The 20,043-nt window shown below is 31.3% G+C and overlaps 2 protein-coding genes across 4 annotated transcripts; both read left to right on the top strand.

Annotated features, from left to right (window-relative positions):
* The first annotated feature begins 4,067 nt into the window (after window positions 1-4,067).
* LOC110604077 lies at window positions 4,068-5,544 on the top strand. The gene has a single exon (XM_021742155.2). The coding sequence runs from the start codon at window positions 4,557-4,559 to the stop codon at window positions 5,415-5,417; it is 861 nt and encodes a 286-aa protein (XP_021597847.1). The 5' UTR covers window positions 4,068-4,556; the 3' UTR covers window positions 5,418-5,544.
* Window positions 5,545-12,329: 6,785 nt separating this feature from the next.
* LOC110603841 (protein TRANSPORT INHIBITOR RESPONSE 1) lies at window positions 12,330-19,706 on the top strand. Of its 3 annotated transcripts, none has more exons than XR_006349001.1 (7): window positions 12,330-12,540; window positions 12,700-13,231; window positions 15,224-15,716; window positions 16,353-17,122; window positions 17,528-18,342; window positions 19,147-19,224; window positions 19,449-19,706. XR_006349001.1 is itself a non-coding variant. In XM_043951944.1 (4 exons), exons 2-4 carry the CDS (start codon window positions 12,720-12,722, stop codon window positions 17,106-17,108), a joined length of 1,761 nt encoding a protein of 586 aa, XP_043807879.1. In that variant the 5' UTR covers window positions 12,332-12,562; window positions 12,700-12,719; the 3' UTR covers window positions 17,109-17,127. The 3 variants fall into 3 exon arrangements, 1 of the variants encoding a protein (XP_043807879.1); XR_006349000.1 differs by having other exon boundaries at window positions 12,334-12,562; XM_043951944.1 differs by lacking the exons at window positions 17,528-18,342; window positions 19,147-19,224; window positions 19,449-19,706 and having other exon boundaries at window positions 12,332-12,562; window positions 16,353-17,127.
* Window positions 19,707-20,043: the final 337 nt, after the last annotated feature.

The following is a 20,043-nucleotide window of genomic DNA, read 5'->3' as shown; positions in this document are numbered from 1 at the left end:
CGTTGGCTCGATCAATCTGGATTCGTGTTGGATAAACTTATTAAGAGACTAAAAGGCATCCTTCCAAGTTTTAAAAGCATTTCATATTCAAGACGTAAACTCTTCAGATCGAGGCTCCAAATTAAAGAAGAAGGAACCTGTATTATCTTATCTCGCCTCTTAGGTATGATATAGTATATATTAATATCATTATTTAATCCAATTAGATGGACATGCCTTAGTGCTTTAACATTAAGAACCAACTGAATTAATCTGAATAACCAGCTTCAGCAAATGTCAAATTTATTTTCACTTCTCTATGTTAGAATCCGCTATTCATCTTGATCTTTTTTTGTTAAAGTAACGCATTGCTTTTTATTGCCATCGTGGTTAACATTTGATGATCTTTCTTGTCGACATTGCGAAATTGTATTCAGTGTCTATCAAAGTTCAAATTTGGAAAAGATGTAGTCTGAATTTTGTGATCTTGCACTATATTTATGATGGCTTATTGAAGCTTCCAAATGAGATTTTTAACATAAAGGGGTGTGGTTAATCTTCGGTGACCACGCTATAGTCTCAGGTGGCTGCAAGTAGTTGAAAGAACCACGTAATATCAATTCATGGTACAAAAGTATGACCAAATTTGAGGGTCATCTATGGCTGCTGAAATAAAAGGTATATAGGTCCCAAGTATTTGACGATTGATCCCTGTAGCATGTATGAGCCCCTTTAAAACTTGCGTATGCTTTATCACCATTTCATGATTTGAGTCCCACCATCAACACATCCCTCCCTCTCCCCATTTTGGAATTATAAGGTAATTTTCATGGGGAATTCACCTTCTAATCCCTTGCAAGCCTGGAGGAACGCTCAATCAAATGTATTAATTCTCTTACATTTAACCTTAGATGACATTTTCATACATGAGAACATTAACTTGACTGTCTAGAATGTCGTCTGCCACAGCTAATAACTATCATCTATTCATTCCTTATTGCTCGACTGGTTTCCCACCAACTAGCAACTCATATGTCTGCTCGTTTGTTTCTTTATTAAGGGGCTTCTAACGTGGATAATAACTCTATACGCAATAAGAAAATAGTTGAATAGAGGCTTTACAACCATTAGTTGAAGTACTCTGCTAAACTCAACCGAGTCAAAATGGTCTGAGTTTAGTTTCAAAACTTAAATTAGAAAAATGTATTATTTCGTCCCTATATTATAAAAATTTTATTAATTGATTTTTTAATTTTAAAAAAATATATTAAAATGTTCTTGACGTTTTCAAAAGTCTACTAATTAATTTTTCTATTAATTTTAACTGTTAAGTAGTATAAAAAATTCTAAAATGCTTATAATATAAAGAGACTAATTAATGAGAGATTAATTAATGAGTTTTTTTCAAACTATAAAAATTAAATACTATACTGTTTAAAGTTAAAATTAACGGAGAGATTAATTAGTAGATTTTTTAAAATTTTAGAGATTTTAATATATTTTTTAAAATTGAGAGATCGACTAATAAATTTTTTTATAATATAGACACTAATAGTAATGTTTTTTAATAAATTATTTTCAAAGAAAAAAAAGAATCATCTTTTGATAATGGAAAAGGGTCGATTTGGATTTCACAGTATAGTTCTTTACCGACTCGATAAGCTTCCCCATTCACCTATAGAGATAAGATATTTCTGGTCTAACCAATACACCAATGAAAGCTCGCTGGGGACGGGTGTGCCTAAAATACTTTGTTCTCTTTCGTCTGCTTGCAATTCAAGGTCACTTTTAGTGGTCGGCCCAAGTTTGAAGGTACCATCCTATAATGGTAGGGAACGGGGCCTAATCTATTCTTTTTCACATTAGCAGACCAAACCATAAATGTAGAAACCTAAAACTTTTTGCATTTTCTTTTACTCTTTTTCTATTACTCTTTTTTTTTTTAATTATTATTAAGTAATCAACTTTTCAATGATGAACCAATTGCTTTTTATCGGAGGTACCTTACCTTCTGTGCAGAGCATGTGCATGGTAACCAAAAATAGTTTGCGATAACACACCCTGCCTGTTGGTTCCTTGACAATTAGCTATTGCATTAACTTTGCTTTATTTATTGTGCTCTTTTAGCTGCATTGGACCAGCCACCAATTTTGGTGATTTTCTTTTCCTACACTAGAGGCTGATTAATTCAAGTACACTCCTCTCAAATGCTTATTTGGCCAATGAAAAATAAAATCTAATTATTTAATTACCTAATTTGTTATGGTTCATAGAGGGAGAAAAAGAAAAAAAATTAAAGAAATTATAATGTATATTTAATTTGGGAGATTTCAAGTTTAATTTAGTATGATCGATGGATCATACGTTCAATTAATTCCTTTCAAAAAAAAATATTCTTATCGATATATTTACAACAAATTAAACTTTCATCTTAACATTTTTCATGAAAAAAAAAAGTGAAAAAAAGAGGAGAAATTTTTTTTCAGATATATTGAGGAAAATGACATTTCTCACCTCTCATTTTATTCCCTTTCAATAGGATCCAAATAATATAAGAACACTTCCAATTTCACCTGCCTTCTATTTAATCTCATGTTCTTTGTTTCCTTCTCTGCCCAACTCCTTGGCAATAGGGTACATTTACATGCACTATTTTCATTTGCATTGCTTGTTAATGTGTCATTATTGCTTGCTTTAGCAACTAATTCTTGCATGTGATCTTGTCTACTGCAATTCTAATTAGGTTACTGATTCTTGAATCAACCCAATTCATCAAATGTCAAAGTGATGAACCACCTACTTGTTTCCTGGATGTTTTGCTTACTGTGTTTATTTTTCGCTCCCACGTGTATAAATTCATGTCACATTTGATCCACCATATCCTAAGATTAATTTGATAAAATGAGAAAAGTAAACCTAAAGATTAACTAGTAAGGAGATGGGAATTGCCCAAAAATATTTTATACGCACATGCAGTGTAAGCATTGTATGTATATGATCAAAAGCCTAAGTGGAGCCCTGAAAGATATTAAATCCATGATACCCATTTGAGATTATCCATGAATTGATCACTGGATGTGACTGCTAGCTAGATTGAATGGTTGATATGAAATTTATTTTCTTTGGCATTCTTTACATGCAATAACCAATTGTTTTAAGTATGAAAATTGAATTTGTTGTGAGAAGAGGCAACAGATATTGACAACAAAATCACTAGAAACATTCCATCAGAAAAATAAAAATAAAATTAGATAATTCATGGAAGTAGTCCACCACCTATTTTGTCAGCATGTCTCCAACATGACAAGATAAATGCCATCTCACAGAAAAAGGAGATGGATACATATAAGGCCATGAAATGAAAGAAAGAAAGAAAGAAAGATAATCAAAGAAAAAGGATTTTGTTGCAGAAGTGAATGGAAGGGAAAAAAGGGGAGAAAACAATTTAACTAAAGATGATTTTGATGTGGTTATCCACGTTGAAAGTATTCTATCAAAGTTGTCCCAAATGCCCATGAAAGTTGCTGCACCTTAATTGGCAATCAATCAAGCAAATCTGCTAAAACTAAGCCTTTTGGAGTCAAGTTGATTGCACAGAAGCCTCTAGGACCTGAATACCTGCAATAAATTTATCTTCTTCAATGCAACAAGTTCTGGTTCAAACAATTTTTTGAGAAAAATGTGAGAGAAACAAATGTAAGAGAAAAATCTAATAATAATGTGAAAAGAGAAGTGGGTATTTTCTTTTTATTTGAAACGTTATAAAATTTATTGAAGTGCTACAAAAAAAATTAGACTTTTAGTGAGGAAAAACATCACAATTAAATATATAAAATTTGTCAAAATATTTAGTGGCGAAATTAAATTTCGTCACTAATTCATCATAAAAACTATGATGCTAAACCAATGACTAAGGGGCCTGAATTCCCATCTCAGAAACCCCATCAATGCAATTATGCAAACCTTGGTGTAACCTCTAGTTTTGGCTAAAAGTAAGGCCTATTCTATCTTGGAGAAGTGAGTGGGTATTAATTCAACACTGAAAACAAAATCTAATAATCATAATCAATGAAGAAAATGAATTGGATATTCTACCTTAGGTTTCTTTGAAAGTTGTGTGGTTTAAAACCTTGAATCAAGACTGATCAACAGGTCCGATTAGACGACTCTGGGTCTGAGGGGACTTTACACAGTAGTTAAATTAAATGCATGAAGACAATGACATTAACCTTTCTGTTTTAGACTTTTAATGGCGATTTGGTGGATTTTTTTAGCATGATATTACTATAAAAAGGTCATCTCGGTAATTGTACATGGAAGCAAAAGATGCCCACATCACCCGCCAAGGCCTTTCCTTTTTTATATTTCATGGGTCTCTCTCTGACAGCACTCTGCCATGAAAAAGGTCTGTAAACCCCATAATCAATTTATCTTAAGCCCTTTCTCCACTTTCTGCTTTCTCTAATCTCTCGCATTCTGCTATAAAATCTCTTGGCCTTTATTGGGTTTTGAATTTCTAGCTCAAAAAAAGATCTTTTCATTGAGTTTCAGTCTCATAATTCTTGGTTGTTTTCTTTATGGAAGGAAATGAAATCTCATGGGAATTGAATTCTGTTCCAGCTTTAGTTCGTGTGGAGATCATGAGTTTCATTTCCTCTGAAATGATTTCCAATCTCTCATCTGATCCTCTGTTCTCTTGCATTATCACTCTGTACACTCTAATTCTACTCTATTTTCCTCACGCTCTGAAAATCTGTGTTTCCCTGATTCTGATTGTCACTGCTCTTCTTATTCTCTTTCTTCTCCGCCTAGGAGCCATTCAGAGTCGAGAGCCTGAGAAAAATGAGAAGAAAGACTGCATTGAAAGCGAAGAAAACAGGGATGGAAATTTCCATGAAGAAGAAAAGTCTGGTGTTTTAGCCAAAGTAGACAAATGGGTCGTATTCCAAGATGAAACATTTTGTGATCCGAATTCAAGATCGGATTTTGAAGTTTCATTTGTTGAATGGAACGTGAGGGCGCCATTGGAGGTCATACATGAAGCTTACGAAGGAGAAGAGGAAGACGAAGATGACAATGAGAATAATCAGGATTCTGATCCTACCAGGAGTGCAGCTTTACAGAGGTATCCATCTTTGTCAATGTACTATCCTGATACCGACTCCGACACCTCTTCTGACGGAGATTTTTCGTTGAACGGAGTATGGGATTCGCCGGAGAGCGTTTGCTTTAGATGGGAAGAGGAAGATAGAGCAGGCTTGTTGATAGAGATAGCTCTTGAGAGCAATAGCAATGACAAGAAACTTTCGGGTTTGGGTTCGGGTTTTCAGGTTGAAGAAGACAATTTAATAGAGATTGATTTATCTCCGCACAAAAACGAAGCGTTTTATAGTGAGATGAAATTAGACGAGGAAAAAATGCTTATGTTGATTAATTAAAGGTGATTAGTGAGGGATTATCTGTTTCGGGTTTCGGGTTTCGGATTTCGGATCCTTTCTTGAATTTTGGATATTTTATCAGTTGCATTTTCTATTACAATGAGAGAAATGCTAGCTGCACTACGACAATCACTTTTTAAAGTTTTCGTGATTATTAAACACTCTCTGTCTCGTTTGAATAAAAAATATATATTATATTAATTATTTTTTAAATTAGTGTAAATTATTAGAAAAAAATTATTAATTATTATATTTTAAAAAATATATTAAAATATTTTTAATATTTTAAAAAATTTATTAATTATTTTTTTATTTTAACCATTACATATTATAAAAAATTTAAAATATCTTATAGGAATAAACTAATTAATAAATTTTTTCATTAATTAATAAATTAATTAACTATTTTTTTAAATATAAAAATTAAATAATAAAATAATTAATAATTAAAATTAATAAAAAATTAAATGATTAATATTTTAACTTATTTTTAAGTTGAAAAAATTAATTAACGAGTTTCTTTTTCGTAACATGAAAATTAAATAATAAATTTTTTAAATTAATCCTTAATTATCATGACTTTAAAAGAAATCGTTTCAATCACACCGTAGCTAATATTTTTCATTATCATTATAAAATAATACTAAACAAAGTTAACTCACAAAATCTAAATATTTAAATATACTTAACTCTTAAATTTTAGTATAATTAATAAATTAATCTTATATTTTTAAAATTAAATATTTAAATTTCCCTTTAAAGTTCTTCATTTATTTTTATTATTAAAAACGTAAAAATATATTTATTATTTTTTAAAAATAAATAAATTATTTTTAAATTCTTAAATTTTAATATAATTAATAAATTAATTTCTTTATTTTTAAAAAATACACTTAATTTTCTTTATAATTCTGTCTTCATCTATTATATTTAAATATTTTTATTTTTTATTTAAAAAAATACTTAAATACCCATTAATTTTTGTTTATAATATCTCATTTAACTAATTTTTAATTTGTTATTCTTCAATTTTCATTTATTAAAATACTTCAATAATTATAATTTCAAAACTTCTAAAAAATACTTATAATTTCAATTATTTTTAAGTGATACTAAATAATTATTAAATAGATTATAAATTTTTATAAAGAGTATATTAAGAAAAAATTATACTTTCATAAAAATTTAATCATCCATCGATTTTGAACTAATATATAAATAAATAAAAAATTTTTAATTTTAGACGAAATAAATATAAAATAATTTAAAGTTTTAATTTAAAAAATATAAAGATTAATTTATTAATTATACTAAACTTTAAAACTAAAGTATTATTAACGATATAAAACTATACACCTTTATGAAAAAAAAATTTAAATATTTATAAAAATATTTTAGACATTTAAAATATTTATTTTAAAAAATTTTTTAATTTAGATGAATTGATTAGATAGAGATTTAAATATTTAATTTTAAAAATATAAAAATTTATCGATTAATTACTTTAAAATTTAAAAATTAAACAGTAATTTATTAATTTTAAATATCAGAAAAGCGGATCAAACAAAAATGACCAGTATGCCCTTACATATTAGAACGAAAGATTTTCTTCGACAACTGGGTCCAAAAGAGCACTTGATAATGGAGGTGGGTGTCTAGTGTCTCCAATCCAAAGAAGTTGAAACTTTCATGAATAATAGGCTGATAAGGATGTATCACATTTCACAAACAGAAAGAAGATACTCCATCAACTCTTATCAATCATTTTTTTTTTAATTTATTTCAAAATTATTTTGAGAAAATTATTAAGTATTAATGGTTTTTTTTTTAGTTTTATATTTTCTCTATTAAACATAATAATTATTTTTATAATTTGTAAAATTTATTTTTCTTCAACTCTTTTATGTATTCCATCCTTATTGTGGTAGTTTAGTGGAAATAAAATATTAAAATTAAAGTAATTAGATTAGATAAAGGATAATTCAAAACCAAATTAAAGATTGTATTATTAATTAATTTAGACAATTTGACTATTTTATACTTTCTCATTTCATTCTCAATCATGAAAAAAATTTGAAGTGACATGACTCAATTGTTTGTACTTTTTGTTTTTTAAAATTGAGAATAGGGGATTGAACCTGAAATCTCTCAGATTTACTCGAATACATTTATTAATAGGTTACTTCTGTGAGTTCAATTGTTTGAAATGGGGAGTAGGGGATTGAACTTGAGATCTCTCATATTTACTCGAATGTACTTACTATTAGACTAAGTCTGTGAGTGCAATTGTTTGTACTTTTTAAAATTGAAATTTTTATAAATATCAATAAATTTAATTGAATCGTTCTCTTTGCAGGTGTCTTTAAGTGGGCCTAATCGCTATAGACAATTCAATTATAGTGAGCCGAAAGGTCCATGGGCCCACGCTATCCTCGATTCCTTTCATCAAGCCCACTGATAATTTTTTACAATTCTAAACCATTCATATATTCATTTTTTAAGTTCTGTAACATTAAAAAATTTTAAATGTCTGTAAATTTTTTCATAAGTAATAATTTTCTCCGAAGAAATTAAACTCTTTGTCTGAAAGACAAAATGGTCAGCAAGTCGGCCCGTTTTGTCCTGCTGGTAAGCTGCCACGTGTAAGACCCCTAAAGCTAGTTTTCATTTGGTGATATATTTATTGTGGATAATGGACCAGATTACATAGAGTGGACAATGATGTGAAGGTTGAAAGAAAAAGATGATTCCTAGAACATGGGTTTCTTAATCCTCGGGGAACAAAAGGGTAAGGTTCCATTAAACAAGAACCTACCATTAGGACAAACCTTGGATTATATAAAACATGAAAGTACCCTTTTAACTAACATATATTTTTAAAATTAAGAAATTAATCGATAATTTTTTTATAATAAGTTTATTTATTAGTAAAACAAGGTGAATTTATTAAGCTATTAGTTAATGCTAAAGTTAAGCAAATGATTTGTAAGATGTTGTGATGGTGCATGGCACATGCAGATTAAGGGAATTTTATGAAGTGGTAACATGATCTTTAATCATCAATTAAATTTGGAAAAGAAAGATGATAAGTCACCAATGCTATTGCTAATTAATTCACTTATTCAGCACTTAACCATTTTCTTACTTTAAAAAAAAAAAATTTGAAAAAAAATCTAATCCCATGTTTGTATTGCCTAATAGGCCAATACCCACCTCGTCAAATGGGGTCCACCATTTTGGCAAATGGGTGTAATAGTAGGGTCCACCAACCTTTCCCTCACATGAGCACACAGTTGATCTGCCATTGTTGCATTTATTGCGAGAAGCAAGCATCTCCTTGTTAGTTTATGCAAGAAATGGCGTGGCTACTTCACCAACTATTGTAGTATTTAATGGATAATTTTTAATTATTAATTTATTTCAATCATTAAATTTTAATTTATTTAAAAAAATTATCAACATTAAATATTTATTTGGAATAATCAAGTAAATAAAATTTCAGTAAATAATTTTTTTTTTAATCAAACTACTATCTCTTGATCTCCTATGTTTTAACACTTTGCGTGGTGCCACCGAACATCTAGCACCCAAATCTACGTTACTCTCATTCATTTATAATAACATAAAACATTAAATATATAAATTATTATTTTAATTATATAATTATCTTATTAAAAAATAATTTCAGATTAATTATTAGATTATATTATTTTATAAATATATTCATATATTTTAATTAGAAAATATTTATTAATTTTATAACAAAGTACTTCCAACACTTATATATGCAAAATTCAATGGTATTTTTCACTTGCACTTTTAATTAAGAAAAAGAGATGCTCTAATAAATCATGAAAGTGCCAAATTGGTTGGATGGCAAAAATGTCAATTTATTATGATGAGAGCAGACTGTGTTTGTTGAAAATTAAACTCTCTTTGGACAAACTCCAATGTGGTCCTCCCTCAACCAATTTCAACGCAAACCCTTCTTCTTATGTTATTTAAAAAAAAAAAAAAAAATCTCCACTCGTTTTATAATTTTTATTTTTTTACATATATTAAAAAATTTTTTTTTATTATTAAGTAAAATAAATAAATAAAAATCCTGTAATTAAGGGGAAAACTGAATAGAAAAATAAGAGGTCCACGTGTCTCCAGCTAAACTGGGTGGGAAATTGACTGCCAGCTGTATTTATAATTAATTTTTTGAATAATGTAAAGAGTAAAATGAAGTGGAGTGTATTATTATGTGGTTAATTATTCCATAGTTATCTTTAATTATAGAGATTCGAGGAGCATTAGCTGTTAAGGATTTGATGCGCACGTGCTGTGCCTGTGCCAACTAAAACGTGAACTCGTGCGGTTTAAGAGGTCATCACGTGATCTCCCACATGATTTCTGTCTGCTTATTAATTAACGAAAATGCCCATAATTATGCCTTTTTTCAAGGCCAATACTATATGATTAATTAAAGATTTTAGTATAATTCACTTTTATTAATTTATCATTAATTTGGTGAATTTATTTTAAAAATATATTAAAATATTTTTATTAAATAGTAAAAGTCTATTCAAGGAGAAAATTCAAAAAGTTTTTTTTTTAAAAAAGAAAGAGGACATGGAAGGCATTTCTCATGAACACATGGGCATCATTGTCAGTAAGATAATTTAAAGCTGTTTGGCTACTCGAAAATCAGATCATCTTGTTTTCTTTCCTTTCCCCTCGATTTGGCCCACTCATGACTGAAAGAGCCAGGGCCGAATCTGTCCCAAATTAAATTTATCCAGAAGCCCCTACTTTCCCCCAATATTACAAAAGTGCCCCATCTCTCAGCATGCAAAAAGTAAAAGAAACCTCTCGCTAAATCCATGGCACTCCTATACTGACAAAAGCTGAAGCAATCGCATACACAGACTCCAGATCCAAGATGATACCCACACTGGCACTGTCGTAAATAATCTCAACTCCACGGCCAAATTTGGAACCCGATTCGGACTATACGTAACGGAAAAAAACTGAAAGGAACAATTCTTAAGAGGACAGTAATACCCCGGTTTATGAGAGAAATGGTAAGACATGGAGGACGGCATTTTGGTAAGTTTAAAAGTGGGATGTTGTTTTCCAAGAAAAGCGATTGGTCAGGAAATCATTGATGGCAGTGAGATAAGATGTCATGTGTTTGGAGATCTGAAAAGGTGCTTGTGTTTCCCTGGCGGAAATTGGAATTTGTGTTGAAATGGAAAAAAATTTTCAGCTCTTACGCAGATTCAAATCTCTGTCTGCAATTCTCTGCTTCCTCTTATGTATAAAACTGCAAATTCTCAGGCTTTTAAGCTTCACTATGCCAGATTTCGACCTTTGAATTGAAATACTCCATCCAACAGAATCAATTCAGAATTTCGGTTCAGTGCCATTTTACTAAAAAAATTTGATAAAATCCAACTAAACTTATTAGTTAGTTTTCAATAATTTTATATGAATATCAAATTATTTTTATTTTTTTTTTAATTTTTATTTTAAATTTATTAGTTTTTCTTATTATTAATAAAAAAATTAATATTAAAATATTTCAATTAAATATTATAATACTGTAAATAAGCGGTGGATTAATTTAGCAATCTTTCTGATATTTAAGTGGTGAGTTGATTTAATAATTTATTTGTAAATTATAAAATGAATTGTGAGTTTTTTATATAGTATTTAAAATAGAATTTTAATATGATATAAAATTCTAATAAAATAATATATGAAATTTTAAATAAAATAGAATATAAAATATTATTAAATAAAAATATTACTATGATATAAATAATATTTTATTATAATTAAAATTTTATTAATTTAGATTATTATACTAAATTTAATATATTTTAATATTAAATTATATCAATAAATTTTAAAATAAAATATCGAATCGAATTAAAATAATTTAATTCAATTTTTTTTCTAATTCAATTCAACTTGATTTTTACAAATTTTTTAAATTTAATTTTTAATTTATTCGATTTAATTTGATTTTAAATTAAATTAATTGAATAGTGACTTCTACTCAATTTAAAATTAAATTTCATTAAATTATTTATTAATATTTAATTTATATATTTAAAAGAAAAATACTATCAATAATATTGTCTAATACTTTTCATTTTATTAATTAAAATATATTTAATATATGAATTATTTTTTATTTCTCTTTAATTAATTAATAGAGCTTTAAAAAAGTGACCTGTATTTTTCTATGTTTTCTATGTTTTAGTTAGTTTTATATAAGTATTGATGTAAATATTAGATTAGGTTTGCATTAGAATAAGTGGGTAATTGGTCTCTCAATCCCAACCCGAAGGTGAAACTGTTATTTCATAGCACGAACAAGGGCAAAAGGGGAATAACAAATTAGCTCAACCAGACCCGGAAAATCCCAAAATTTAAAAAAAAAAAAAAAACAATTTGTTTATTTTTTTTTAATTTTGCAGCTTGCAGCTAATCCAAGTCACCGGCGCTCCATTCTAACTTCCACCTTAGGCGCAGTGCGCATCACAAAGTCAAAAAGCTTACGTGTCGGACAATGAGAGAATATGCGTAGTGCGCACCTAGGCACAAGTTAGGTGTGGTGGGCTATGATATCCTCGGCCCTCTTTTCCTCTCTCTCCCTCTCTCATTTGCCATCTCCATATCAGCGTCAGCTAAAATAAACTATACAATTTACTTTTTTAAAATAATCATAATAATTATTAAAATAAGAATAAAATTTGTATTTCCAATTTAAAATTAATTTATTGACTTTTAAAAATGGTAAATTATAATTATATTACTATTTTTTTTTTGGCGTAAGCTTGTTTATAAATTATAATTATTAACGCCAGAAAATAAATAATTCACAATAATTTTTGTGATAATAGTTTATTTATTAGATATATTCCTTCTCGGAGCTTTTGCTATAATACGCAAGTGCCTGGTTTCTTTCATCTTTGGCCATCAGTTGCCTGCTACTTCTCCTGGTTAGCTCAGTTGCTGCTCCATGAAGTTTGTGTGATCGCTCATCTCAAGAGCTCTGTAGTGTAGGTTTCCTAATCTCCTTTTGTGCCAAAATAGAAGCTAGAGAAGCGGAGAAGAGAGCTTAAAGGTACAGCATTTGCAGCTTAAAGGTACAGGGCCAATCATTTACCTATTTCAATTTTTTGAATCAATAAATGCTGAGATTTTATTGTTTTGTTTTTTAATTTTTTGGGGAATTTTTTAGCTTTAATGGTGGTTTGAGGCTTTGAGCTGCGGTGATTTGCAGGGTTTTATTTTGTTCAAACTATGGATCCAAATTCGAAGAGGAAGAGGGAGTCGCACGAATCGCTATCCGAGTCAACTCGTTCATCTCCATTTCCTGATGAGGTACTGGAGCGGGTTCTGGGTCTTTTGAAATCTAACAAGGACCGGAGTTCAGTTTCTCTTGTATGCAAGGATTGGTACAACGCGGAGAGCTGGTCGCGCACTCATGTTTTTATCGGAAACTGTTATTCCGTTTCTCCTGAGATCGTTGCCCGTCGGTTCCCCAAAATCCGGAGCGTTACTCTCAAAGGGAAGCCCAGATTCTCGGATTTCAATTTGGTCCCTAGGAATTGGGGTGCTGATATCCAGTCTTGGCTTGTCGTTTTTGCCTCCAAATACCCATTTCTAGAGGAGCTTAGGCTTAAAAGAATGTCTGTCACTGACGAGAGTTTGGAGTTTTTGGCTCTCAACTTCCCCAACTTTAAAGCTCTATCGCTTCTGAGCTGTGATGGATTCAGTACCGATGGCATAGCAGCCATTGCTACTCATTGCAAGTAAGGATTTTTCGCCCCTTATGATGCCTTATTTCTTTGTTTATATTTCATTGTTTGTTTAAAATTTACTGTTTTACGTTGTTAACTTAGTATTAATACTAGTGGTTTTGCATTTGTTGTTTCTGTTATTGGTTTGGGATCCAGGATCTGTTTGTGGGTATTAGACAAAAGCTTTGATTGGATTGTTCTGTTTTTGAGTTTGAGTTTGTAAAATAAGTGGGCTGGTTTCTGGTTTCTGCTTGTAAAGGTAACAGTGAAAAACGATAGAAGTGGTTCTACTATTTTGTGCTTACTTTTTTGTTAACTCTAATTTCTTTTGTTGATGTGACCTTTGACCTGTTGAGAAGCATTTAATGTATTATGGCATATATTTGATGTCATTATCCTCTCAAATACACCCCTCTCTCTCTCTCTATTTTTTTTTCTTTTTGTTAATTTACATAAAATGTAAATTTCTATGTGGCCTTTTATGTATTATTGGGTCAATTATTTTCATGGACGTTGGTATTGCTATTGCTAGTTGGTGGCATCAGTAGTTACAGTTGTATGTATTATTGGGTCAATCATGGATGGTGACATGTTCCTCTCTTTTTTTTAATCCCTCATCCCACCCGTCTGCAATTCCTGAATCATTGAGTATTAAATTGATTACAGTTTACTTTTTCCTTGAAAATAATCTCTGGAGATCTGAGTTTTTCTTTTTTCTTTTGGGTATAATTCTCTAAAACCGTAAAGCAAGTATCTTCTAGCCATTTTGTGTATGGATGGGAACTATTTATTTCTCTGTTTTTGTTATCAGAAAAGCAGTGCCTTAATGGCAATGCAAGTGGTTCTACTTTTCCATTTCCTTTCTCCTGTGCTTTGTTATGCTTTATTTCTTTTTTGTTCTGACGTGACATTTGACCTGTTAATGCATTTATTGGATGGCATAATCCTCCTGTCAACTTGTCATCCACTGCACAAGTACGCATATATGCATTGGTGATGCTTTTTTTAACGTTGGATATCTTCTAGGCGGTGACAAATGTTAGTATTATTTCTTGCAATATCTATTTTGCGGTGAATATTAGAAAGGAAGTAGAATAAAAGAAAGGCTAGCATTTAGGATATCAGAACAAATAAATTCTGCTCACTTTGCGTGCAAATAATTTTTTTTGGTTTGCTGTGCCATGGAAGCCTTACTATTTATTCTTAAATATTTGCAATGCTTTGTCATTTCATTGGATGTGGTTTAGAATTATAAGAGAAGAGTTCAGAGGAGTTATTCTTTATTTATTGATAAACTGTAAATGTAATATATCGAATCTGACAGTATTATCTGTGAAAACTTACGTTCCCTCAATTCTACTAATATATAGTCAAGCTACTGGCAGTTTTCATTTTCGGTGTGCGAACTTAAAGATTTTACTGGAGAACTTTGTGTTGATGTCCCTTCAGCTAATGCTGCTAATCTTTTTGTATTAATTCTTCTGGGTCAATATCATTGGTTATGAAGTCTCCCCCTATCATGGATTGGCCAATTGACCTTCTTTTATGAATTTTTTTCATTGAAAATTTCTTATATCAATTTAGCCTGCGTTTTTGCTCCATTAATTTAGTTTATATGGTCTTTCTTTCCTTTTAAGTTCACAATTGACTTTATTTTAGGATTTTTTTTCATTGAAAATTTCTTATATGAATTTAGCCTGCGTTATTGCTCAATTAATTTAGTTTATATGGTCTTTTCCTTTTAAGTTCACATAGCTCAATAGAACTATAAATTGTGCAATAAAAGGATGATAGAATGACAGGCACTTTACATGCAGCTACCAAGAATTTTCTTTTTTTTGTCTTTATAGGTCTCAATAAAATTATAGATCCACTTTTCATGATTTGTGATATGTAGTATTTTTTGACCTTTGTTTATTGTCTTTAAATGATGTCTTCTATCTTTCATGATGTGTGCTGTATTTCTTTTATATGAGGGAATCTCTAATACTTGTTTGATTTCAGGAATTTGACTGAGCTTGACATACAGGAGAATGACATTGATGATAAGAATGGGAATTGGTTGAGCTGCTTTCCTGAAAACTTTTCATCATTGGAAGTACTTAGTTTTGCCAACCTGAATAGTGAAGTCAATTTTGATGCACTTGAGAGACTAGTAAGTAGGTGCAAATCATTAAGGGTTCTGAAGGTCAACAAAACTGTTTCCTTGGAACAGCTGCAAAGGCTTCTTGTTTGCACCCCACAATTAACAGAGCTCGGTACTGGCTCTTTTTCCCAAGAGCTCACTGCCCGCCACTACACTGAGCTTGAAAATACATTCAACCATTGCAAGAAACTTGATACCCTTTCTGGTTTATGGGAAGCAATGGCACCATATTTACCAACTCTCTACCCTGCTTGTACCAGCTTGACTTTCTTAAATTTGAGTTATGCTATTTTGCAAAGTCTTGAACTTGCTAATCTTCTTCATCACTGCCCACAGCTTCGTCGCCTCTGGGTAAGAAATCATTATTTCCAAACTTACCATTTCTTTCTATTTCTAGAAGATTATTCCTTAATTTTTCAGTGAAATAATAAATAATTTGATGAATCATCATTCTCTGTGGATTTGTCATGGTGTCAATAAATGATAGCACTGCCACATGTTTTCTTATCTTACACTATATTTATTAGTAATCCCAGAACCACTGATTCTGTGCTTTGTTGGCAAATTACTTTGGAAGAGATAATCTCATGCTTAATTTTGTTTCAAATATTTTGAGTGCTAGATAGCTGCTGATTTACTAGATTTCTCTGTTGTCTTTCTATGGTTCTAGCTGTGCTCTTTTTTTTTTTTTTTTTTTTTTTATTATCACCCTGACTATTTTGATGTCCATTACATACATTTGATATGATACATGTACATATTGCCTTAGTTTTTTTATTTGGACTGATATTTGTCCAAAGTACTTGCAAATTGTTGAGAGCTTGAGCTATTCAAAGAATAAATATCAGCTATTATAGCACTCTTCCTAGTTTGAAACCCTTTGAATAGGCAATTATACCTAAGGGTACAAGCTTGATCATGGGAAAAATCCTTTACAAGTCTTCATACAGTCGGTTCTGTCGGAGGTTTCATAGTTTGTTGCTGCAGGTCCTGGACACTGTAGAGGACAAAGGTCTGGAGGCTGTTGGATCAAACTGTCCTTTGCTGGAGGAACTCCGAGTCTTCCCTGCTGATCCCTTTGATGAAGATATTATCCATGGGGTGACTGAAGCAGGGTTTGTTGCTGTGTCTTATGGTTGTCGGAGACTTCATTATGTTCTCTATTTTTGCCGGCAGATGACTAATGCTGCAGTAGCAACAATTGTGCAAAACTGCCCAAATTTCACCCACTTCCGTCTCTGCATCATGAATCCAGGTCAACCAGATTACATTACAAATGAACCCATGGATGAGGCTTTCGGTGCAGTTGTGAAGACTTGCTCTAAACTTCAGAGACTTTCAGTCTCAGGTCTCTTGACTGACCTGACATTTGCGTATATTGGGAGGTATGCCAAAAATTTGGAAACTCTCTCAGTAGCTTTTGCAGGCAGCAGTGACTGGGGGATGCAATGTGTGCTGGGAGGTTGTCCAAAATTGAGGAAACTTGAGATAAGGGATTGTCCATTTGGAAATGCAGCACTTCTATCAGGTTTGGAAAAATATGAATCTATGAGGTCACTTTGGATGTCATCCTGCAATGTGACGATGAATGGCTGTCGGCTATTGGCAAGGGAGATGCCGAGATTGAATGTGGAGGTGATGAAAGAGGAGGGGAGTGATGACAGTCAGGCTGATAAAGTTTATGTTTACCGTTCTGTTGCAGGGCCAAGAAGGGATGCCCCTCCTTCTGTCCTCACTCTTTGAGATCTATCATTTAGGTACTGCTTTCACTCTCACTCTCAAATACACACAAACTTAAAACAGGATCATCCACTTGACTACCCACTGTTTGCCTTTTGATCATGCATGTCTTGTTCCTGTGGCTAGTTGAGTTAAGCTATTATCCTCTCAACCATTAGTATCATATGTGATGGCTCTTGTGCAAGTTAATTTATGTTGTGAAGGAGTTTAAAGAAATAGACTCAAGATTGTGTGCAGTAGCCAGTAGGCATATGATTGCACCTGACAATAAATACAATTTCTATTCTATGTGTGGAAGGTTATGTACTCTACAATTTTTCTATAAAGTTATGTTGTCATGGCTGACATGTTATTCTTGCTTTGTTAGATGTAAATGTTTTATTGTTAAATCGCTTTGACAAAATTGTTTTTTCTACTCATAGGTTCCATAAAAGCCATGATGCAATCCATATTTGTGATGTGGATGGTGAGAAAGAAGATGAGAAGCGTCAATGAAACTTTGCATTCATTCTTGTACTGTTGCTTGCTCTCTCACACAGAGAATTGTGGTATGTGCCAGTGACAAAGATACAATGAAGATAGACTCTCATTCATCAACAATGTCCAGTGGAGCAAACAAGTATGGTTCATCTACTTGATTTACAATGCCCCTGGATAGCAGAAGCAAGACTGCCAATGTAGAAGTAGATAAAGCAGCCATGGTAATGGGCCACAAAGGAACCAAAATCTGTCCCAATTATACATTGCCATCCAGGTCTCTGCATCCTGTCAAAATCCTGCAGTACACTACAAAAAAAGGGGTATCTGTGATGGAATTTGCAATGGACATGACATCCATCGCAAAGGAAATGAATTAGCGATGGAGTTAGAGATGGATCAGGAACAGATATCCTTTGAAGAAATTTCCAATGGAGTTATGATGGATTAGCAACAGATATTGGAACTGATTAGCAACATATTTTTCCCATTGCAAGTCTGTCAGAAAAGCCTAATAAATTCTGAATCCCTAAATCATTTCTTTCCAAAAAACATTTTGGAATTATTTCTTCAATCTGCTGCTTCTCTCCCTTATTGAGTTGACTAAGCTGAGAACTCCCACCTTGAGGTGCCACATGCTTGTTGTTGACTGGTAGCTGTGTTCTTCGCTGGAAATCATGCGTTACAATGGTCTATCACAATCCAACGTATCAGCTCCATTCCTCCTGCATTTCCTTTCCCGAATTGCTGACAGTAATGGGTAAGCTCTCCACATTAAACTCTTCATTTTTCTTCTTTTGTACTTATGGGGTTTCAATAGGAAATGGGTAATGATGTAAATTAGGAGTTGTGGTCGATGATAGGTAATGGGTATGATATGGTCAAATTGGTTTGTCTTCTCTCCTCTCTTCAGTCGTAGGTTGCAAATTAGATTGATTTTTATTTTTTCTTTCGGATCTCTTGGTGAAATGGGATGTGATTTTCAAAGTGAGTATGAGCGTCCTATGACTGAAGAGACATTCAGTGGATGCCCTGTATCTTTTGCATCTTTTGCAGTTAGCATACAAGTTGCTAACCTAATTAAACTTTTAGGTGTATTCTTAATCTTCTTATTTATCTTCTACTGTCTAGCATTTCTTGTTCCATTTTGATTTTAGAGACAGGAAATATAGTTTTGATCTTTTGATTAGGAGATGCATCTAAGTTTTCTTGTGCATAATGCAAATGTTTTCTTGATGTTCTATGGGGGGAGAGGGAGAGACTGAAATGCTCTGTCAGCAACTTTTCCTAAAATTGGAAATTTTGGGTAGGTTTATTTCTTTTTTTTCGGTCGTGTTAATTATTCTGGACAAGGCAATCTTAATATTCACATTAGAACGTTAGTTGACTGGACAAGGCAACTCAAAACAGTATTCTCACAGGCATGTGTTTTCTATTCAATGGGAAATGAATGCATTATATATATATGTGTGTGTATTAAAGTACTTTGTTTTGGAGATTTCTACTGTCCTTCTATTAACTTTATTTTTTTATACCATTGGATAAAATTTTTTTCTTTCATCAGGATTGCCAACCTCCGGAACACTGGGAAAAGTGGGTTTCTCAGAGCTAACGACTTCCAAGGAAACAACAATCCAATTTGGTGAGTACCTTTATTTTGGGTAAATTGATTTTTAATCTATCCACATTGTCCAAAAATAAAATTCAATGAAAACCCAGATGTATTTTCATGAAAAAATAATTATTTTAAACATTTCATGAAAAAAACCACAAAACTCCTGTTAAAATTTGATTTTTATTTGATATATATAAATATATAAAATATGAGTTAATTTAATTTTGATTTTTTAACTGTGGTGCCCTTAGAGCAAGTTCAACAACTGATAGAAGAAAATTCTTCTATCAGATCAAAATGAGAGCAGAGATACTAGAGGCGAAGCAGAAGAAGATTATATCCACAATGGGAGTCAAAAAGCAACATCTCCACAGCTAACTCAGTTCAGACTCCATTTGTCCACTATATGTTTTTTTAGTTATGAATTGTCTTAATAAATTTACAGGGAATATTAAAATAAACAATAAAATGAAATTGATAAATAATGTCATTTTGGGACAGATGTGCAATGGATTTGTGATCGATATATATATATATATATATACTTTTTGAAATGGTTGTGATCGATATTAAAATAAACGAAATTTTATTTTTCTAACGGACATTTTTGTGACGGAGTTAACCACAAAAATTAGTATGGAGAGCAATGTGATTTTATTGACCGAAACAGCGATGAAACACAAGCAGCCACTAATTTTAGTGACAGTTAAAAATAAGGAAAATACTGTGGATGGAGAAATTTAATAATTAGTCACTCCATTTTAAGAAAGACATTAAAACAATTAAATTATATTTTTATGAAGTAAAAAACATTATCTTAGAGATGTGACATGTTCATGCTTGACA

The sequence above is a fragment of the Manihot esculenta genome, chromosome 16 (genome assembly GCF_001659605.2).
Source record: "Manihot esculenta cultivar AM560-2 chromosome 16, M.esculenta_v8, whole genome shotgun sequence".
NCBI classification, from domain to species: domain Eukaryota; kingdom Viridiplantae; phylum Streptophyta; class Magnoliopsida; order Malpighiales; family Euphorbiaceae; genus Manihot; species Manihot esculenta.
Note: the sequence above shows the minus strand (reverse complement) of the source record. Positions and strands in the feature narration are given on the sequence as shown.

What these genes read in the sequence shown, in the direction of transcription:
- LOC110604077 (XM_021742155.2), top strand. Translation starts at nt 4,557, where the DNA reads ATGGAAGGAAATGAAATCTCATGGGAATTGAATTCTGTTCCAGCTTTA.
- LOC110603841 (XM_043951944.1), top strand. Translation starts at nt 12,720, where the DNA reads ATGGATCCAAATTCGAAGAGGAAGAGGGAGTCGCACGAATCGCTATCC. An exon ending in GCCATTGCTACTCATTGCAA is followed by an intron (nt 13,232 to 15,223) that starts GTAAGGATTTTT and finishes GTTTGATTTCAG; the next exon opens with GAATTTGACTGAGCTTGACA. An exon ending in CACAGCTTCGTCGCCTCTGG is followed by an intron (nt 15,717 to 16,352) that starts GTAAGAAATCAT and finishes TTGTTGCTGCAG; the next exon opens with GTCCTGGACACTGTAGAGGA.